The 24,432-nt window shown below is 36.7% G+C and overlaps 1 protein-coding gene across 1 annotated transcript in view; it reads right to left on the reverse strand.

The window, feature by feature from the left end:
* LOC150096037 (threonylcarbamoyl-AMP synthase-like) overlaps positions 1-24,432 on the reverse strand; it is a 70,952-nt gene that overhangs the window by 18,934 nt on the left and 27,586 nt on the right. The window contains exons 2-3 of the mRNA XM_090409527.1: positions 17,356-17,536; positions 7,237-7,471 (exon numbers count right to left, since the gene is read on the reverse strand). Coding sequence (XP_090265653.1) covers positions 7,237-7,471; positions 17,356-17,536 — 416 coding nt within the window. The remainder of the gene's footprint in view (positions 1-7,236; positions 7,472-17,355; positions 17,537-24,432) is intronic.

Below are 24,432 nucleotides of genomic sequence, written 5' to 3' on the forward strand. Positions count from 1 at the left end.
ATAGTCTAATCCCAATATTGCTTGGAATCCAATAGAAGCAAACAACAAGGTGTAGGTTCCATACCTGAAAGAAGAGGTGTTGAATTCAAAAGAATACCAGATGTTGCTGTAGCTCTAGGCTTCTTATTGCCTGGAGAGAACTTTGAGTCTGAATATATCATGCACCTTTGGAAGCAATGGAATCTAATGTATTTTAATGCCAGCTCTATCTATTGAATACAACTCTGCTGTAAAGTTTCTACACTCTGGTGGGATTTGTGTGGATATGATAATGTCTGGAAAGACAGCACAAGATTCCACTAGGTCCTCCGATTTTGATCCGTCTGTACTCATAGAACTGAACTCTAATTTTCAGGCAGAAAATTAGAGTTCAGTTCTATGAGTTTTGAAGAGCTGCTGGTATGGTTCTGAGCTACATTGTCCATCCCAATTTCTAGAGCTATTGTCTGCAAACCAAAAGATTTTATGGCAGTTTGTCAAGTGTTGTAGAGATTCTCAAATTGTGGTTAAAAGATAGTTTGATACATGGGTGCTCTGGCAGGGATTTTATTTTAGTTACTTATACCAGAGCTAATTGTTGGTGTTGGAGTGATAAAGTTGGTTTATTTGCCTCGACAGACAGACTAGGAATTGGTGACGTGCAAAATGCTCCAGTTGCAATTCTGATGGCTTGATGGTGAACAGGGTCAGGGAAATGGAAGAAGGTATTGCTTGTGTTTAAGAGCAAGAGACAGTTGTTGTCAAGTGTACTCTCCCTGGCTGAAGTATAAACTTGAGAAGTCAATGTTTGATCTTTGAGCATAGAACATCTATTAGCATCCCAGCAGATGGAAGATAGGGTGTAATTGGAATTGCTTTATGACACTTGTCACATGACTGACAATGTGAGGGAAGAAAGTGAGTTAACTATCAAACATCAGTCCAAGAACTTGGCTTGTGGTGCAACTAGGATTAGTGATTGTCCTACAGAGATCTGGGTTTGGATGAAGACCATGCTTGCAGTAGAAAGGCAGGCATGGTCCAAAAATCTAAACTCATTTGAAAGCACTCATTTTGAGAGATGGTTGATGATTTGCTGCAGCTGTCTTTCTATGACTCTCACATTACATGAATGACAGAAGATGGTAAAGTCATCCACTTATAGTGCATTACTTACTGTTGGAGGAAGTTGTTCTGTTATCAAGTTGACCTTGATTGCAAAAAGTGTAATGCTTAGAACAGAACCTTGTGCAACTCCTTCTTGGTTATAGGGGTGAGAGAGGGCAGTATCCACCCAGACTTAGAAGATTCTGTTGAATAAGAAGTTTTTGATAAAAAGAGGGAGATTCCCTCTAGGTCCAAAATTATGTAAATCTTTCAGTATTCCAAATATCCAAGTAGTGGCATATGTTTTTTCATATATATAAAATCAGATGTTCAAGTTTTATGGAGGCCTCCAGCCAGGAAAGATAATCAGTAGAAGAGTGATATTTTTGAAAGCCAGATTGTGTTTTGGAGAAACAGCTGTTTCTCTCCAGAAACCATAAAAGACAAGAGTGAACCATTTTTCCAGAATCTTGTACAAGCTGGTCAGAGCAATTGGATGGTAGTTATTTGAGAATTTTGGATCCTTCTCCAGCTTAGGAAACACAATTATAATTGCCTATCACCAGGTATCTGGAAATATGCTCTCACAGAAAATTCTGTTATACAGTTGATCCAAGGCCAATGTTGACAATGGATATTATCAGGTCCAAACAGCAGTTGAACAACATTTAAGAAGCAGCTTTCCATTCTACTTTAGTAAATGGCCTACTATATTCTTTTGTGGCATTTGAAGAAAACTGGATTTGTTGTTTTTTCTGCTTTGCTTTTCTGGGCAAGGAACTCAAGGGGACAAAAAGATACTGCTGGTGTTTTTGTAAGTCTCCCTGAGTATGTTGGCAATCACTGCTAGATCAGCAACTGTGCAACCATTGTTGCACAGTTGCTGATCTGCCTTTCATTTTCCAGATTTCTTCCCATACTTCTTTGTTGTTGGTGGATCTTGATATAGAAGTAAATTGGATCTACGATTCCTTCTGACTCTGGCAGCAGATGTATCTAGCTCTAGCTCATGCACATTTGAAAGCAATTAGGTCTGTTGTTGTGGGGGTACACGTGGAAAATACTCCAAGATTTCTTCTGAACTTCTTTGCTGCCTTGCAATCATCATTCCATCCTGGCTTAAGAAAACATGGGAACCGACTAGATGTTTTAGGAATTGCAGTTGTGACTGCTGCTATAATACATTCAGTTACATGCTTCACTGCGTCATTGATAGGAAGTGAACTGACTGTTGCAGAATCAAAATCTGCTAATGAAGAAAAGGTGGACCAGTCAGCTTGCTCAATTTTCTACTGTGATATCTAATGTAGTACATGGGTACCCATGTAGAAAAGTGGATATCACAAGTGATCACTCCCAAATAGGCTGTCATCAGTTTCCCACTTAAACAGCAGGAAAAGGAGGACATTTAAGAAATGGCAGTAAATGCTCAAGTAGATGTATGGAAGAAGGTGTTGCTTCCTGTGTTTAAGAGGAATAAATTTTTGTTGTTGTCAATCATATTCTCAACTTTCTTCCTCTGTTTGTCTGGCATGTACCCATTCGAGTGTCATGTCTATTTAAATCCCCCATTAAAAGTAAGGGGGGAAGGTAACTGCAATATGACATCGTCACGGTCATCCTGAGAAATATCTGCTACAGGAGGGTGGTAGATGCAGCATACTGTTATTATATTTCCCTTTCCAACTGAGAGTCTTATAGTAACTACTTCTAAACTAATGTTAATATGGATTTGTTGGAAGGGGAGATGGTTGCCTACAAGGATGACAACTCCGTGAGCAGGTCCATCCCCTATCCTGTCATTACAAATAATGGTGATATTACAGAGAATCAGATCATCACTCATCTTTAGGTATGTTTCCTGCATGCTTCTGCAAGAGATCCTTGATGTCATCCTATGTTTTGCTGGAATCCAAGACAATTCCATTAGGAAGAATATTTCCATTATTTATTTTTGGCAGTATCATCTGGCTTCCTCTGATGAGTGATTTTGTTTGCATTAGGCTTGGATTTTTTTCTTTTTGGGGAATTGTGGATGGCCACTATCCATCATTTCTTCTTCTTCTGGAAAAATAACCAAGATGTCATCAAATTGCACACCCTCAAGGCTAATTGACATAGCAACTGTTTTATCTTCGGGGGGAGGGGGGGGAGTATTCAATGGTATCCATTGGTGGACCACAGGGTCTGGAGGCATATCTTTGTTCCTCTGTGGTGCATGTTCCATTATTTTTAATAAGAGGATTTTCATATAGCAGAACCATTTTAGACATATCTTCAGGAGTGAGTCCATAATGACTTCTCTCTTTTATTTGCTCATATCCCAACTGACACTTTCTTTACTGTTTCCTCCTCTTCAGCATAAGGGGGTTTAGCAGATGTTGGTACCATCATGGTATATTGCTTCTTTGCCTCCTGGTACTTGATATATTGCTCTTTTGTTTAAAAAAAATTTGCATGCTCAGGAGTATGGCAGGTGGTCTCCCTCACAGTTAGAGCATTTTGGTGTTTTGCTCTTACAGTCTTTATTCTTGTGTTCTTAACTGCCACACTAGGCACAGATGTCTGAGCTATGACAGGCAGTTTGAAAATGGCCATATTTCTGGCATTTAAAGTACCATAAGAGGTTTAGGATAGAGAGCCATACTTGACAGTTAAGATATCCTGCTTTGACAGATGGTGGTGGTTTTGGTTTGTTGAAGATAAGGATGTTTCTGATGAAACCAGATGTCCATCTCTATGTATCAGGATTCTTATTCTTATGGCTATCACTGCATGGTCTTTGAGTTCGGAACATACACTTCTTGGAAAGAAGTCAATGGACACCCCACAGGCAAGGTGCATTGTACATCTTGCCCATGTATCATATGTTTCTAGCTAGCATAAAATGGAGGGATATCATCCTCCCAAGTCAGTACAACCGTGCTTGGGTGAAAAGGCTAGGAAAAGGAAACTCGGAGTTTGAAAGAGGCATTGTGATAGGATGCCTTGTTGCAGGCCTATCTGTTCAGTAAATTTGTCCATCTCAAGTAAACAATCAGTGATACCATACTGAGATGGAAGAGCAGGGAATCAACTGCAAGTGCTATTACCCACAATAGACAATCTACTACACTCACCAAACACGACCATAGGGTGCTACGAAGGATAACACATAAAACTGCCATTCCGACACATTGAATGCAGAAGTCCAGACATTGACTGAAACACGAATTTACACAAAAACATTCAGAACAGAGGCTCACAACAAGGGTTTCCATGACAGGACCACAATATGCAAGTCACAGATTACCCAAACCAATATGCAGCATCATCTTCAGTGGTGCAAAGAGCACGTACAGTAGGACATGGAAGCTTGGAAAGCTGTGCTATGGAGTGATCAATTGCACTACATTCTCTATCGAGCAGATGGACGAGTATAGATGCAGCAGATGCCCAGTGAACATCTCTTACCAGAGTGAATAACCCCATCTATGAGATTTTGTGGTGGCCATGTGATGGTGCCACAAACATTGAACTCTGAGAGGAATCTGAACATTCTGGACAGTGCAATGCTTCCTACTTTATGGTGTTTCTACGGAACTGACCATTGTGTCTTTCATCAAGACAATGCACTGTGTCATAAGGCAGCTGCTGCTGTAACTGCATGGTTAGTGCACATGAATGTTGCCACACTTGACTGGCCTCCATAGAGCCCTGATCTCAACTCTACTGAACATCTGTGAGATGAACTGGAGCATTGGATGATGTCAAGGGGCATTCACCCTACAACAGTCCAAGACTTCATTTACATGCCTACAAGAAAAATGGTCCAAAATTCATATCGATTGCTACTGTATGCTTGTGGAAAGTATACTCCGTAGGATTGATGCAGTGATCACAGTGAAAGGAGGTCCTACATCTTATTAAGATGGGTACCATGGCCATTTGTTCCTCACATTGTGGTGTTCATTGTCTTCTTTCCAATTTCTCTGCTGCTTCAATATGGATATCTTCTGAATGCAGTTTCTGTACAACTTTTAGAGATCCTGCCAAACCCTTCTGGATGAAGAAGTGACATTCTTCCAATTGGATGTTCACCTGCTGAATGTAATATTAATAACAGTGGTATATTTATTGCAGCTTCTGATAATTTTTGTTTCTTACTTTGGTTCTGTGTTGATGTTAATATGGTTTCTGAACATGGCTGGGGCTTGTTAAGGACCACTAATAAACAAGAGAATGAAGAAATATTCATTCTCAGGAGGAATTTAGTTCGCCACCAGAGCTCCCTCACCCACTGACCAGCAAGCAATGACTGTGCTTAGGAGTGGAACACAAGAGCTACCCTAGACACCATATAAGCACCACAGCAAGCCTTAGGCCCTGTTCCTGGACCATGAGGAAGGAGGCTTACTGCAACACCCATGACCCTGGCCAGGCCATCCAGGACTGCCCATTTTGCCAAAGTAGGGCAAGACTACCAGGATTCCCCCCCCCCTTTTTTTTTTTAAACGGATGACCACATAGCAAACAGGATCGCAAGGCACTGGATCCCAGTGGATGGTAGTCTGGAAGATAGATTAGGACAGTAAAACAGACTCAGAAAAAGTAGTGAAGAATATGAGAAGAAAAGCAAAGAAAAACAGGAAGAATGAAAATGGCCAGTACCATCATTCTGAGGTCTCTTCCACCACAAACAGATGTGCCTCACATGGAGGGGGTCTTGTTTTTGACAACTGTCGTCATGTACCCCTTTGTTACTCAAGTAAACTATTTATAATTGTGGGCATTTCATTCACATTTCACTGAATTGCATAAAAATTTATGCAATTAAGGATTTATCGTAATTTTTTCTCTTTGTTCCTTAATTTATGGAAACCAGTGTATATAGGTGCACACACATAATCACGATATGCTTAGTGACAAATTACAAACGTATTACATTGATTAATGTGACTATTATTGCATATAACTAGATGATCTACTTATCAAAAGTTCTGTACCTTACTAACTTAAATCAATCCTCTTGGAAACTATGCCATTCTGTTGTCCATTCTAATACATGGGCAAGCGTAGTCCAAAAAATAATGAACATTTAAGATACTGTTATTTCACATCCTGAAGATCAATATGTTTGCAATTGTCTCCATGTTCCATTCTTTTGTTATCTATACAAAAGAATAACTCAATATGTATGGGTCAGACTTTTAGTCTCAAAGTAGCAAAAAAAAAAAAAAAAAAAAAAAAAAAAAAAAGCTTGTCACGTCAGACGAAAACTGTTTACCATCTAAAGACTTCCCCAAATATTCATGCCATAGTGGAATTTAAATAAATAAATAACCTGTTGGTGATAAAAGAGGGATTTTATCATTTTATCCACTTGGCTCTGTCGAATAACCGGCACCAAAAGAAGTTCGAAAATCTACAACAATCGATTATCCACTTGGCTGCTAAGACAGAACCAACAATGAAACTTGTTTAAGTTAAGGGATATTACATCCCATATTGTTTCATAGCCGAATAAGAAACTCAAAAGAGTTTCATGCCGAATATAGAAATTATATAAAGTTCGGCGATTCCAAGCGTAAGCAAATACCTGGATAGCAGCAACTGACCCTTAAGGTAGCACAAGCTGAGGCAACTCGTAGCAAAGGTGGAGCAAGCTCCGATCACTATTCTTGATATTTACCCATAATGTGAACTTAGCTCCTAGGAGCTGTATTACTGTTCTACATTATGAGAGAAGGTCACTACCCAGACCGGTTTCAACCTTTATTGAGGTCTCATCAGTGAGTAGGTAGACCTAATTAATACCAAGTTTGTTAGCGAACAGAACTTACATCCCTTCTATGAGAATTGCCAAGTGGTGTCCTAATAAATTACTAAATATATGAAGAGCCAAAGGTTCAATTCAGCGACATATAACTTGTTTAAGTTAAGGGATATTACATCCCATATTGTTTCCCATATTTTAAGTTAAGGGATGTAATATCCCTTAACTTAAACAAGTTATATGTCGCCGAATTGAAACCTTTGGCTCTTCATATATTTAGCAACAATGAAACTTTTTCTTATTCTATATTGAAACTACAAGATTTTTATTATTTGTTCAATTCCATGATCAATTATAAATAACAAATACATACGTAAAAGCAAACTACATATTACCTCTATTGCTAGTGAGCTTGTATATGAGCTCACATTTGCACTTGTTAGGGCTAATGGTTCCTGACATGCACGTGCTACCCTCTGGATAAATGTACTGGCTGGAATACGCATTCCTACTAAAGAGGTATTAGGGTTGAGACTAGAATTTAAAAGGGGTTGTCTTTCAAAAATAACAGTGACAGGTCCAGGAAGTAGCCGCAACAGTAATGATTCTGGAACAGTTACTTTTCCCCAACTAGATAAAAAAAAAAAAATAGATGACTGAAATTTAAAGAACAAATCAGACAATACCTGGTGGGTAGCAAAAGCTTGTCAATTTTTACAGCTTGAATGATTCAGAAAATTAATTTCTTAAAGTTTTAATAATAAATATTATGCATACACATGAAATCATATGAATATGATTTTATGTAATTTCATTAAGTATTGAACGTTCTGTTTCACAGAACAACTTATTAGCCACATTTTCCCCAAACCACCATAACAAATTATGGCTTCTATTGATCTAGCTAATATTGTTATGATCATCCCAATATTTTAAGGCTGGGAAGGATATTAAAGTAGTTAACTTCAATCCTTCAGTCTCTTGGAAAGAGCTGCGCTGTAATCCACCCATCCCTGGTACTGGGAAAGAAATCACATCGCCACGCAAAGGTCTCAAATTTGAATCTATAAATTTTAACTAAAACAGAATAAAAATTATAGGAGCAAAACATACCATAAATACTACATCATATAAAATATCCACTTTTATACAATCTAAATGGTTCCAGGAAACTGTCATTAAGCAAACAGCCATAAATCAAATCTTAATTTTCCATAGGCTTTGCGTTTCATGGTGTTAATCTACCATAGGCTCAGTGTGTCATGATGAACTAGGATTACACTCTTAGAAAAACAATTTGAAATATAATAACATAATAAAACTTTTTTGTTTATTCTTTAGGATGGTGCTTATCATGGAATGAGAAATGAAACTTGAAGGCAAATTTACCACTTTTATTGTGGATTCATGAAAGCTTAAAATTTCATGTTCCTGTTCCAATGTTATTATTATTATTACTTAACACCTCCAGGGAGTCAAAAGACTCATTGAGGGAGGGCATCTACTCTACAAGATTTCGTCTCCACCAACCGCAACTACCTTCATCATTTACACCAATGCCATCTACTCCTGACCACCACCACTAGTATTTTCACAGACAATCGCAAACATCCATGCCCATGGCAGGATTTGAACCCAATCCGTTTGGCTGGAGAGCGATTTACACTAACCACTCGGCCAACCAGGCTGGCATGTTATTGCTTTTCACTTCTTTAAAGGTTTTATATTCTCAAATTCACTTTATTCATTTCTAAATTTCTAAATGAATTTCCAAATTCATTTTTAAATTAATGAAGAATGAGGCCAACTACAACAATACTACAAGCTGTAGACTATTTTCCTCTACATGAAGCAATTCTGGCAAAGCAGCAGTTATTTTTGTTAAATGCAAATACATGTAAAATATTTTGTGATCTAAGACTTACTTATTCGATTAAAAAAAAACAAAAAAAACATCCTGATTCAGTTGTTATAAATCATCCATACTAGTTAAAATGTTTTATTCTCAGTTGTATGCTAATGTCTCAGTCAGGCGACAATCTGCCATTGGAGTATACACATCATAATCACTTCATTACATAGTCATAACAGAAAATTTTTATTACTCATAAAAACAGGGACAGGGGAGAGTCTACTATATGTTAGCAGGATTCCAGAAATACAACTTAAATCTGCTAACCATAAAAAATTTATTCACCAATAGTACAGTCTAATTTTCATAAATATTTTTATAGGTGATGTTTTATTATACATATAAAAAAACTTAACAAAAGTAATTTGTTCTTTAATTCTTTCTTATACTTACTTAAAAAAAATGATACTTATACAGAAGTATAATTTTCTTCACATGAGTTTAAAATGTACACCACAAAGAGTTAATTTCAAAAGGTCTTCACATGTGTTTTTCCTTTGTTCAAGTTACCTCTTATCCACTGATTTATCTGGAATAAAGTAGTGTAGAGAAGAACCATTCATATGCTCATTGGAACTTTTTCAAACTACTTCAGGCCTCTAATAAGCAGGGCATTGGTCTCACACCAAGTGATGAAATTCATCTATCACCTGAGAGACAATCACAAACATTTCATGTGCCCAAGTAAGATTTGAACCAATAGCTTGCTGGCTGGAGAGCAGATGCAATAATCGGTAACTGAACAATTTTGTCTGCCTCTGTCACCTCTCTACAATCAATACTCATTAAAGTTATCATTCTACTTATTCTTTCTCCTACTTGCCATATAATGAAAGAACTCTTTCAGATTTCCTTTGGCCTACTTGGCTAATTTCTTCTTATCTGATTTTGCCTTCCTTACTATGCTAGTCACCTTTCTTACCTGACCCTGGTATGCTGTTCATGAACTTGCTGGTCATATCACTTTTCTCCTTATCTATCCTCCACAACATCTCTTTTTGCAGCTCATGCTTAATGATACTAATTATCCTCTAAATCCTAGCCAATCTACTTCTGACCTTCAATATACAGTGTGATATTGCTTCCTCCAGATATCCCTTGACCCCCCCCCCCCTTCTTAACTGGAATTTAATGTTTTGCTACCTTCCAAGTCAAGACCACATGATCATTGGAAACAGCATAGCCACCTTAGTTATGGACAGATCTTCTGCTCCTTTAACCAGATCCAACATGCTGCTTCAAGTAATTATTTCTCAGTATAAATTCCATTTCTTTCCTACCATGTGATCTTTCTTCCTTCTGGTCTTCCAAAGTTGAAGTCCCCCATAATAATTACTCAACTTGCACTCATTGTAATAATTATCTGTTCATGCATGCCTTCCACATCCTCCCTGACACCACCTAGCCTATCCCAGCAACCAATTTTATATTTTGTCCTGTTAGCCACAATCTCATACTAGATTGACTCAAAAAGAACTGCCATCGGTCCAAATGACTTACTCTTGTTGCTGCAATTCATCTGCTATCATCAGCAGTACCACACCTCTATCCTCCCTGAAAATACCAAATCTATCCCTTTAACTACGTTATCTGCTATTAGCCAAGTCTCACTAATGCCTATAGCTTTTGGCGAGGTTGTGCTAATGAATGCCAAAATACTCCTCCTTTTTATTCCTGATACTTGTATCATTAGTATATAGAAACTGCAGTATCACCTTAGGTCCCAAACCACCTTCACATCCTGAACTGACCACCCCATTTTTTCACAATTTTTGTTCATTCGCTTCTTAGATGCTTTCACACATACTAGCCTGCATTTGCCCGATTTTCTTTTGTTTTCTTGACTTTACGCTTCCATACTCTCAGTGAATAAAGCTCTCCTTAGATACCTAACTCTGAATCCATTTAAGTGTGCTGTTCACCAACATTATACAAATCTTTCTGTCCATCAAACTCTACATCATTCCTTCTGCACAAAATAAATCAATTGCTAAAGCTGTCTCAGTATTTGATAGATTTACTGGCCAGAAGATCTGGAAGATTTTGAGTAAACATTTCAGCAAATATTATTACTATTGTACGGTCACCTCCATGGCTTCCAAAGACTCATGAGAGATCCAAACTATCCACACAATTTATCATACCTTTCCTTGAACCCATTAACAGAAAAAGCACTCATAACTGACTCTAGCAACCCATTCTACTCATTCAAAACCCTCCAAGCAAAAAAATCTAGTCCTCAAACCCCTACTAACCACACCTTTATTCGACTTCCAGGGATGACCCCCCCCCTTGTTCTGGCCCCTCCAGCCAAGTGCTGAAACATTTCCCTGCATCAATGCTATAAAACCCTTTAAGCAACTTAAATGTTTCTATTATATCCCCTCTTTTTCTCCTATCAACCAACTTCTGCAATCCAAACACCCTCAATCTATCTTCGTATGGAACATTCCACAGACCACTCACCTCTGAATCTTCTCCACCGCTTCCTCATCCCCAAGAAACCCAGGACAGACCAATGCACAGTAATCCAGATGCAGACATATCAAGGCCTTATAAAGTGGAATGACAACTTCCTTATCTCTACTTGTTAATGTGTTCTTCAACAGCCAATAAACTTATGGCTACCTTAGCAATGTCCTCTAAACTTTAACTATGCCTACCACCACCCCTAAATCTATAGCTTCATCTATTTCCTGGAGCAGGGTAGCATCATTGTGATACACAGCTTTTGCATTGTGACTTATCAGACCACATGCCTTTATTCCCATCTTCCAGCATCCAAGTCACAGTGTTCCTGACAAAACTATTGACAGCCTTTCCAGTTCTTCACAGAAATCAGTAGTTTCCATATAGGCACGTGATTGCCAATAACCCTCTTCAATTCTCTGCACGTAGTTCAGCGAGATAAGGGTCAGAAACAGACTTCATTAAATGCTTCGGTCAATTGCTGCGCACAGGAAGTTTTATTTGTCCGTACAAGCCTTCTCAGATGATGGCTATCTCATTCCTGAAAGACTGTCTTGGGACCACTGTTATGCCGCTTAGACAAGCAATGGAGGTTGTTTTTCCACTGATTAAATACTGGGAATATCTCACCTTTTGAGAAGCTCTGCTCTGTTGTTTTCAAGATTGTGGCTCCAGCCAGACAGGCACCCACAATAATCTCTTTATCGAACTCCGAAAGATCCTTTGTTTTTTCCATTGTGATCAACACTATTGATGATTACTGATGAGCAGCATTCTTAAATTGTTGCCTAGAATGTGGTGATGTACGTGACCAAGTATTTTGAATATATGCTGCGTCCCGTTTACATATATCCACATAAAGGTTTCTAATGCAGTCGCCAGTATGTGTAGATACTTGAACTTGATTGATTTGGTTCGTAATATGGCTGCTGCTTTTCTCAATTCTTTCAGAATTTTTGGTGAATGCAAATAAAATATATATAATTCTTTTTCCCTCCATTTCAATTTCAGCAACAAAGGAAATATCTTTAATAGAATTTTAAATAACCAGATTCAAATTACATTGAATATGCTGATATAAGATATGACATGTCTCTTTTTAATTTTGCCACTAGCCCATTGCTTTTTCCCACCATGTTACCTGCTCCATCTGTTCTAATGCATATCAATCCCACCAACCTATTACCAATCTTCCATGACTAGAATAACTTGTAATGATAATATTTGCTGTCTAATGTACCAAATCATGCAACATACTCTACAGCTGTTTTTTGGAGAGGAATTAATGCCTTTCAGTTTCCAATTTGTATATATCTTATATACAGGACAGGTTCTGCTCATCTGAAATATCTGTAGATGCATCCAGAAGAATACTCACTCTACTAAAGTCTGATTTGTTAATTAATTTTTGTTTAATAACATAGGAATTACTGACACAAATTCTTTATATTTTCTCATTTTGGCAATGTTCTATTATTATCTGAACCAGCATTAATATCACATTTATTTAGCAGAGTTATCAATTTTTTTTGGAGTCATTAAATGGTTTATAGAATGAATTCAGCTATATAATAGGCAATATAAAGAAGATACATGAGGTGTTCCAGCATTGTAGAATCCATCTTGCTTTGGCAGGCAGCTAGATGCATATTTTCACATGTGATTTCTAGCCAACTATTTCACAGTACTTTTTTGTGAGTAGTATTGGAAGCCTCTTGACACCTAAATGTCTTCACTTTGAAAAGTCCTCAAAAACCCAACAATTTCAGAATATATTTTACATCTTACAAAATGCCACTTCATCTTCACAGCACAACCACTTTAATTCCTTCCCATAATGATAGTATTATACACACCCAAAAGGATGTGCTGTGCATCATGGGATACTATGGCAATCGATGTGAAGTCAATAGCTTCTATATACAAGTAGCCTCCAAGGGTAACCAAGATGATATCTGTCTTAAGAAACTTTGCTAATGAGGACAGACTGATCAAGTGTGGGCTTCAAAGTTTGAATAACAGGTGTGTGTGTGTGTGGGGGGAAACAAATATAAATTGGTAAGATCTTATAGCAATAAACACAAATGAGATTTTTACAACTCATGGCAGGTGGAGAGAGAGAGAGAACTCTGAGTCATCTCTGGATGACTACAAAGTTCCTCTCATGGCAGCATGCAATGAGTGTGTGGAGTGGGCTAAGTTTTGGGAAGTGATTGCTGTTAATTGTTTATATTTTTTAATTAATTAAATATCTATAAACAAATATCTGAACTCTAATAGTGTTTCTACCTACCGTACAGCCATGAATGAGGCACGCGATACAATATGCAAGCTGTATGACTTGTATTCAGAGTTTAAATGTTGTGACCAGTTCTGCCTTCTCCCCGAATAAAGCTCATGGCATATAAAGGAAATATATAGGAGTAATAAATTCTATTTAGTTTTCTCTTACATGTGTGTGAAGCTATTATTTAAAAATTATACTACTTCAGTTAAATTTATTGTTATTTTAGATGTTCTATTGGGATTTTATCTTCTAAGGTGATTTTTCATTTACTTTAATGCTTATTTAATTCTTCTGAGATTGTTATTTGAAAAAGCATTATCAGTTACATTTTTGAAAATGTCTTTTAAAGGATAATTCTAATTGTTTATTTCCTTGCCAGAGTTCATCTACAATGGATTGATGATTATCATAATCATCATCATCATCAAATTCCTGCCATGTACCCTCAAGGGGTGTACAGGATATGACAGTACTACATGAAAAAATTACATCATTACTGACTTCCTATCTACAATTTTCCTCCAAATCAGTCTGTTACTTGTCAAGACTCCAACATTATCAGATCTTATATTTCTATCGTCTAAGGCACTTTGTACCATATCAATCCACCTATATCTTGGTCTTCCTCTGGGTCGTTTTCCTGCCAACCTGGCAGAGAACACTTGTTTTGCTAATCTTTCCTCTCCCATTCTATTTAAGTGACCATACCATCTGAGATTAGCTCTGCTAACACATTCCTGGATGCTGACAATGTCAAGTTCTTTCCTAATATCCTCATTTTTAATATGATATTGCCATTGATGCCATCTGTTCACGCCTCTAATCTTTCTCAGGACTCTCATATCTGCGGTCTCTAGTCTTTGGTCAAGTGTTTTACTTCTGACCCAGCTCTCAGATCCATAAGTTAAAATTGGTTTGAACACAGTCTTGTATACAGCTAATTTAGTGTTCCGACTAATTTCTTTCTTATTCCATATGAATTTATTCAATTGACTTCCCACGATACCAGCTTTGCTGATTCTGTTGTCTATTTCTATATTTAGTTTACCATCTTCAGTAAAAATTGTGCCTAAGTAGCTGAAATGTTTTACTTGTTCCACAGGTTCTCCATTCACAACACAATTGACATTTTCAATGATTCTGCCTATTTTCATTGTCTTTGTCTTTTTATTGCTGACCTTCATACCATATCTATTACAACAGTTATTCAATTTAGTCAGAGAATCTTGCAGACTTGTAGCGGATTTATTTAGAAGTATAACATCATCTGCATAAAGCAAAGAGCTGACATTAACATCTCCAATTTTGATATCAGGTTTAATACCACATTCCTTCATAATGTGATCCATATAGATAATGAATAACAGAGGGGATAATGTACATCCTTGTCTCACACCAGATTTAACATTAAACCATCTTCCTGTACTTCCTTCAATTCTAACTGCTGACTCACAACTCAAATAAAGACTAAGTATTGCTTGATATAGTGCTCCATTGACACCATATAACTGCAGCGTATTGAATAGCTTCTCTCTTGGCACCTTGTCATATGCCTTTTCCAAATCAACAAAACTTAAATACAGATCTTTGTTATATTCCCATGCTTTCTCGACTATTTGTCGTAAAGTGAAGATCTGATCCTGACAGCCTCTATTTGGCCTGAATCCAGCTTGTTCTTCACCAAGCTTTTCTTCCACAATTCTTCTCAACCGTTTCTCAAGTATACTTGCATAGATCTTGCCAGGAACACTCAGTAGGGAAATACCTCTGTAATTCTCACATTCAGTTTTATTTCCCTTTTTATATATGGGCACTATGAGAGCTTTACTCCAATCATCGGGAATTCGTCCCTCTGTCCAGGCTTTCTGAACTATGCAGTGCAGCCACTGTAAGACTCTTATACCACCATACTTCAGCATTTCTGGTCGAATATCATCTACTCCTGCTGCCTTTCCACATTTCAAGCCTTTGATGGCTTTTTCTACTTCAAGTATAGATATGTATTCCTGACTGCATGCCTGGTCAGTGTTTTTTATCACTGTGCTGTCATCACTGCTTGTTTCATTTAGCAGTTTTTCAAAGTAATTACTCCATACTTCAAGGATATCTTTTTCTCCTGTTTTCATTTCACCTTTATCATCTCTAATTCCTTTTACAGCACTCTTTCCTCCATTCCTAAGCTTCTTCAACAACCTCCAGAATATTTTGCCACCTTCTTGATATTTATTTTCTATATTCTTGCCAAAGTCCTCCCATGACTTTTGTTTAGCTAGTTTTACACACTGTTTAGCTTTCTTACATTTGTCTCTGTATTCTGTAAGAGTAAAAGCTGACTTATTTGACAGGAACTTTTGATATGCTTTCTTCTTTTCCTTCACTGCCTCTTTAACTTCCTGTGTCCACCAGGGAGTTCTGATTTTTTTATCCTTGCACACAACCTCACCACATGCCTCTCTGGCAGAATCAATCAATGTTTCCTTCAGAGTTTGCCACTGAATCTCCAAGGTTTGATTCCTGTTCTCAAACTCTTTCATTTTCTTTTCAATAATATTTCTGTATTTTAGTCTACAGTTCATATCTGAGAGCTGCTCAACTTTTATTCGCTTTAAAACTTTCTTACATGTTATTCTTTTCAATATGAAATTTAATTTTATCCTGCTCAAGACTAAATAGTGATCACTTCCAATTTCAAATCCTCTGTACACTCTGGTGTCCTGCACCAGGGAGAAAACATCACTATCAACAATAACATAGTCAATGAGACTTTTCTTATTCCTAGCCTCTTCTCTCCATGTGAATTTGTGCACATTTTTATGTTGGAACATGGTGTTAGTAATAACCAGTCCATGTCCTGAGCAGAAATCCAACAGATATTTGCCATTATTATTAGCTTTGCTCTTTTCTCCAAATTTTCCCAAAATATTTTTGTATGTCTCACAATCATTTCCTACTCTACTATTTAGATCCCCAACAAGGACCAACTTTTCCTTTTTCATTGTGTCAGTTGCTTTTTCTAAAGCCTCAAAAAATTCCTCCACTTCTACCTTAGTAGAACCTTCTGTGGGACCATAGGCACAAATAAGTCTCATTGTCCAGTTCCCCATTCTCATATTTGCCCACATTACTCTACTTGAGACTGACTGCCATTCAAGAAGATTGAATGGCAGTCTCCAACTCCAGGATTGATGATTATTCAGATAATAATCATCGATCCATTGTTGGTTATCCATCTCTGCAATTTTGCTTCTTTCTGTAGATTTTGGAGGAGTTTATAGATTTTGGAGGAGTTTATTTATTAATATAATTATCCCAACTTCTTCTGTTTTCTTGTTTCTCTTTTCCTCTTATATTCATTCCAGTTTTCTTAAGGCAAGCAGCCATGTAACTTATGCTGTTTTATCTTCACTATATTCTTTATTTCATCATTCCATATGAGTCCTAGTTTTCTTTTCCATCCCCCTAAGACCTTTTTCTGCTGCTTTATGTAGAATTAGTATAATCTATATTCTTCTATTTCTTCTTTCCTTTTGTTTCTTTTAAGTATTTATTATTATAAATAAATTATTATTTATGTTTCCTTGATATTTTTGTTTAATGTATTTTAAATATATGTGCATTATCTTTTGATTTTCATTACTTTACCTAATTTAGCTGTAGAGTAATATTCTTATTACTATATGATGAGCTGAGTCAATACTATGAACTCTGTAAACTAATAATAATAATAATTAATAAATAAATAATAATAAGCTTTTATAAGAAAAAAAAAAGATTATGTAAAACTGAACAAAATAAAATCACGGCAAGAAATGTAAAAAGAAGTGTTTAAAATCCTATTATTATTACGTGTTGATGTCTATTACATCTGACAGACAAATAGCAATGGGTTTCATCTCCTCTCGATTCTTAAGTTTATATATCCTTTTAACAGCTTCTTCATTCTGTGCAAGAGCAGCAACACCATAAATAGTATCTGTTGGCACTCCTATTACATGTCCACATTTCAGTGCTTCTACTGCTTGGGTTACTGAAAACAAAATAAACATAAAATAAACTCAAAGTTATAATATGTCAACTCAACTGTTATTTATGCCACACATAAACCTATCATACCAGGATAGAAACTGTCAATAATAAGAATAACAAATAACAGTAAAAACAACAAAACTTCCAGAATATTAACTTCTACAATGCTAAATTCTATTTCCAAATCCTCCCTCAACAAGTCTGATAACCTTGTTAATTTCAATGTCAGTAAAACTATGATGCAATAGTTTCCACCTTTGCATCAGTTATAAAAACCAGATTCCAAGTAAAAACACTGTGTGCTCATATTCTGTTGATGGTATTTGTGTTCTGTAAAATAAAACAACCTGACTCAGGTCAGTTAACATGTAATGATCAACATGAAATGTTGATCATTACATGTTAACTGACCATTAAAAATAAATTTAAAAAAAAATGAGATTCACAATGTTTGATGTGAAGTTTGTGGAGATAGTACAGTGGACTGCTGCACAGTGTGTCATGATTGGAATTTCACTTCCATGAAGGTTGGAGAAGCATTAAAGGTGATTTGCAGTCCATTGATAGCTATAGATGGCACATCAATGGTCTGCCATTTCAAGGAAGGAAGGAATAGAGAAATTTTTTTTTTTTAAATTTGGAATTGAATGAAGGCACAGAGAGTAGCTGCAGCTTTTGTTTTATCACTTACGAGGGAGGAAGGAGAATTATTGATGCCAGTTCTGATGATCATTGACTATGAAAATATTTATAGAAAATGCAAAAAAGCAGGAATGATGTCTCTGTGAAAGAAAGTGAAGTGTTGCATCGTGAATGGAGAACCTAGAGAACAAGAATGAAGTGACAGTCACAGAGTAGCTTGGGTAAAGTGACAGTAGCAGCGTGCTACATAAAATGGATGCAAAATATTTATGCCCAAAATATATAAAAAACCTGATGTGTTTGCATGAGTCCCCATTTTGCATAACACAATGCTACATTTCAGATGAAGTAATATTTTCATAGCCAATGATCATCAGAACTGGCATCAATAATTCTCCTTCCTCCCTCTCTCAAGTGATAAAACAAAGGCAGCAGCTACTCTATATACCTTCATTCAATTCCAAATTAAAAAAAAAAAATCTCCATTCCTTCCTTCCTTCTAGTGCTGTCTTTTGGATAAGTCATAACTCCTATATCAAAGAGAACAATCTATAGATCTTCAAATCCAATGTTAAGTTTCCTCTTTTTCATCAACGTTCTATCCATTTATGGTATTACAGGCTGAACAATCTCAAATATGAGATTACCATTAAAAAATTAAATCAAAATACAAATATGCATTGCATGTGTTGCCTAGTAATAACTTCTGGGATGCTTGATTGACAGAAGAAAGTATTATAGATTCAACTAGAGAAACTTTTTCTAGGCTTTTTTCCCCTATTGGCATCTGAGTTAGTCTATTTCTGGTGCAGCAAGTAGGGCTTTTCTCCAGGAAGCTCAGGTTTTTAATTCCACAACATAGAAAAATTGACCACAGAACTCTCTATTCCCAACAATAATACCAGTTAGGATTAGCAACATAACATAGCAACAGTAGACTGCCACATTCTCATCACCCAGAAGTCTAAAATTTCCTAGTAGAGATGAACTATTGGTGATAAGAGCTGAGGGAATTGTCAAACCCCTTTTAGATATAAAAAGACAAGAGAATTTATTTCTTATGCATAAAAATGTGTAATTTTAATAATTATAATAATTGGGTAGATAGCACTTTGATTCTTTGCAGAGGACAGTACGGGTCTTCTAAAGGTATAGCTTGCTCTGGCAATCTGCAACTTTCTACAATATGGTTACAGCAGAGTTAAATAAGGAGGAATAGATATACCATTATACTGCTGGACTTTTGTCAAGGCATTTGACATGATTTCACATGGGAGGTTATTATACAAACTTAAGCAGATGGATATGCAAAAGCTTTATGACATGGACGGTGATTATAGGTATCAAAGAGTGGAAATGCTGAATGAAAGAAAAGTAGGGTGACCAATATACTACAGCTATGTTCTGTGCCAATGGTCCAGACACAGTACAGCTATGTTCTGTGCCTGGACCACTGGCTTAACTTTTATATTAGCAACTGTAAGGATGATCTGATATAGAATTTTTGAAGGTTGACTTGAACAGTGATCCTATGAACAAACGTTAATGAGTATTAGTTTAATGGTACTAAGTGCAAGGTTATAATTTTGGTTTGAGAACACTGCAGGCTTAGTACTAATGGAAAATTTTCTGCACATGTTTAATGAAGCCAGAAACCTGGTGTTAGTGGACAAGTGTTGCAGTTTAGAGAGGTCACATTGCTATGATATAGTCACCTAGATTCCATGGAGATGAAGAAACAATTGAAAATATCAAGCTAAGGGTAAAAAAGATGATATATCTGACCAAGAATTTTGCATATCAGGCAGTATGTAACAGCGGGCACAAGAGGATTAAGTCTTGGATTTGATCATCTCACTACAGGATATCATTATAAATGAGATGTCAAATCTCCCTTTGATTGGTGATTGATCATGAAGTGATTACCTTGATTGTTGCCAGCCATATGAGGACTTCTGCAAGGAAAGGATATATGTGGATCTACAAGGCTGGTAATTATGAGAGGCTCAGAAGACAGCTTGGTAGTTCGGTAGAAAGGGGATCAATGCTGCTATTCAAGATGTCTAAATGTCAGAAGGTCAAATAAGGTAGGTGTAAATAGATGAATGAATAGATTAAGCATGCAATACAGAGAAAGACGGCAATTCTGGAGGCTGTATAAGATGAGTAGTAATAATCAATTCCATAAGGAGTGCAAAGAATAGGCACGAAGGGCGACTAGGTTGGTAAGGGTAGCAAAAGTGGCAGTGGATGAGGAGAAGAGACTGATGGTGAGTGAGCAAGAAGCATATGTGGAATTGAGTAAACTAGATGTTTCTTGCTCACTCGCCATCAGTCTCTTCTCCTCATCCACTGCCACTTTTGCTACCCTTACCAACCTAGTCGCCCTTCTTGCCTATTCTTTGCACTCCTTATGGAATTGATTATTACTACTCATCTTATGTTGCTTACACTTGGATAATGGATTAAAGCTATAGGATGGAACTTAATGATATATCACCATGTATTTTTAAGGAATGTGCCAGGGAGTTGACATCTGCTTAATGAGTCTTATATTAGGTCAAGTTCCAAAGGAGTAGAAGGAAGGCAAGATTGTATTGCTTCATATGGGAAGCGACAGAATTCGAGCATCATATAGGCCATAATATAAATTAAAGATACTAAGAAATTATATACTTGGTTTAATCCATTATCCAAGTGTAAGCAAACTAAAGTTTGCACCTGAAGTATCTTTCAGGACTGGGCAACTCGTGGCAAAGGTGGTATTCATTTCACATCACTTGCCTTAGTATCCCATATGCAAAGCACATCTCCTTCAGGAGATGTATAATGCTATGCATTATGGGAAGGGTCACTACCCAGACTGGTTTCGACCTTTATTGAGGTCTCATCATCAGGAGCCAGACCCGGAGGTGAGATACCAAGGTTGAAGTACTGCAGAAGTCATATTTTCCTATATGAGTTGCCAAAAGGTGTTAACATCTTATTATTAAAATACTCTGGATTAGAGATAGATAGTTGTTGAAAGTTTTTTACTTGGTTATATTATAAATTAAAGATATCAAGAAGAAATTATATACTTAGTTGTCTCGGTCCTGAATGATACTTCCGGCACAAACTTTGGTTTGCTTACACTTGGATAATGGATTAAACCAAATATATAATTTCTTGGTATCTTTAATTTATAATATAACCAAGTAAAAAACTTTCAACAACCATCTATCTCTATTCCAGAGTATTCTAATAATAAGGTGTTGACACCTTTTGGCAACTCATATAGGAAAATATGACCTACATTACTTCAACCTTGGTATCTCACCTCTGGGTCTGGCTCCTGCTGATGAGACCTCAATAAAGGTCGAAACCAGTCTGGGTAGTGACCCTTCCCATAATGCATAGCATTATACATCTGCTCAAGAAGATGTGCTTTGCATATGGGATACTAAGGCAAGTAATGTGAAATGAATACCACCTTTGCCACGAGTTGCCCCAGTCCTGAATGATACTTCAGGTGCAAATTTTGGTTTGCTTACATTTGGATAATGGATTGTTGAAAGTGAAAAACTCTCAATCATATAGGCCAATCTGTGTGTAAGGTGTTGCAGTTAAATTGTTGGACGTTAGTGAGAACTTGGATCCAGAATTGGATTGACAACAGTGGTATTATCTTTGATGGACAGCATGGATTTGCTAAAGGTTTTAGTAATCTACTTACTTATCACAATAAGGTGATAGCTGCAATGGATGAGGGAGATGGATACACAGTAGTGTACTTAAGATTTTGTAAAGGCTTTTGATAGATTACTGCCTGATAAGTTGATAGTCAGGTAGGGCTGGATATTAGATTTGTACATTGTTTGCAGATGGTGTGGCCTTTCAAGAAGACTTCAATAAGCTGAGTGAATAGGCATAGGGATGTCACTTCAATGTTCAGAAATGTAATTCTTTAAAATTTGGAAAACAAAGATGAGATGTAGACTTTACACTTGGTGGGGATATATTGTTGGAAATACGAGATCTTGAGGTGATGGTGGATAAGTATCTAAAATTTATAGGACACATTGCTAAAATTGTAAGGACAACACAACAAATTCTGGCAATGATGCAGAAGACACTGACTTGTAGAAGAAGATCTGGTTTTCCTTTGTATAAGGTTTTGATTAGTCCACATATGGACTACTGTGCACACAGATTTGGTCACCTGGTTTTCATAAGGATGAAGAGATACTGGAAAGGGTCCAGAGACAATTGACTAAGGCAGTTTCTGGTCTCTGGAATATTGAGTATGAAGAAAGGTTGAGAAGGTGCAATTTACAGTCTAGTGGATAGGAGTGATATAGAGATGTACAAGTTAGTAAGGGGTTGTTATAGGATTAACAGTGAAGGTTTTTCATAAAATGGTGGGAGATGGAAGGAGAACAAGAGATCATCATTGGAAGCTGTATAAGGAGGGTGCAAGCAAGGAGACAAGAAGCAAGTTTTTTGCATGGAGAATTGTGAATGATTGGAATGCACTGCCTGTGAGTGTGGTGTCTGCAGAGAATTTGAATGTATTTAAGACATAGCATGATGAGCTGTGTGTATGACAAAGGGCCCTTCCGAGATGAGTCTTTGGCTCCATGGGGTTGTTGGGACAATAATATCCAGGATTAAAATAACATCATAGTTCTAGGAGAAGTGGAATAGTTAAAGATAAGAATTATTATTATTATAAATAACACCTCTAAGGCATCCAAGGACTCACTGGAGAAAGGCACTCCACTCCACATCTAACCATCTCTCCCACTACACACAACTATTATCAATGCCATCTACCACCTATCACCACTGCCAATAGTATTTATGTAAGATAAGGTTATCATAGAGGATGTTATTGTGATAATGAATTATGCAAATTGTGGCTTTATGACCCCCCCCCCAATCTTTGAATTTCACATTTATGAAAAGTGAGATTGTTAATTATCCTTGTGTTGGTGTTATCATAAATGGTGTTTCCTTTTTAATCTCCTAAGTAGCTGGCTTACGTAGTGATCACTCTGTTTTGCAGGATGTGCTATGCTAATTGTGTGTTTGTTCAGATGCTACAGTTGTGTTTTAAGTACCCAGTAGTTTTTTTTTTTTTTTTTTTTTTTTTGGGGGGGGGGGGGGGTATTTTTAGGTTGAGTAGCACAGGTATGAGATTCTCTCTCTCTTACACTCACACACACAGCTGCACTGAGAGTTGTTTTAAGCTTTACTATGTAGAAAGTTCTGATAGGCCATATTATGCAAGTATGTTAGGTTGTGTTGAATTATGGCCAAAGGAACTACTAAGGTAGAAAGTCAGTATCTTATGTCTTAATTATTTTCTTCAGTCTGCCTGTTTTGCGGGGTGAAAATAATGTTGCCTCCACCTAACTCTCCTTATAAAAGTTCTTAGTATCACAGATGGGATATGAACCCACGTCATTCTAGCCAATGGCATCACCACTACTGACTGAACTATGGAGGATCAATGCTGTATGTATCTGTGCTATGGAAAACATCAGGAGCGTATATTCTAGGTGTGCAGCGCGCAATATCATTGATATTATAATTCTGTATTTATCCTGTTAAAGACTCTAATTGTTTCCTGGCTTCGAATGCTTCCTAAAATTAAAAGCAATATATTAATGCTTATTGAACAGGACACTTTCAGTGAGTAAACACTGTATTGCATTCCCATTAATAGTCATTTTGTATGTGGTCAGAATACAGATACCTTTCAGTCCTTTGAACAGACATACAGATAGCAAAGCAAGCCAAATTCTTAGCATTTCGCTGGTTTTAAACCACACAGAAATCAGTGGCCGTAATTGGTTATCGAAGCTGTCGTGTGTAATGAGTTGCTGTTTTTGTTTTCTGAGTTTTGTCTGTTTTGCATACGTGAAATGTGAACTGGCATGCGTTTAGGACACCGATATTAGACAAGTAATTTTCTATAAATAATTTATAACTTTTTTGCAAATATTTACAATTGGAAACAGTATTGACAATCTACTGAATACCCCATTTTCTGCCAGAGTTTTTGCAAACTGCATGATTATAGTTAAAGGAGGTTGGAATTTGTGTATAAATAAGTAAAACAAGTTATTTCAGCCTTTCTTCGGTTCAATCTGGAAAAATAATAATTTCCAAGTGATTACTTTTCCCAATTTCTGTGCATATTATGTGGCTGTATTTAAAAATCATATCAAAATTAAAATTATGTCTTACTCTAGTATTTGCCAATGATAA

Source organism: Typopeltis vanoorti, chromosome 19 (assembly GCF_054136105.1).
Source record: "Typopeltis vanoorti isolate ZY-2024b chromosome 19, IOZ_Tvanoo_1.0, whole genome shotgun sequence".
NCBI lineage: Eukaryota > Metazoa > Arthropoda > Arachnida > Uropygi > Thelyphonidae > Typopeltis > Typopeltis vanoorti.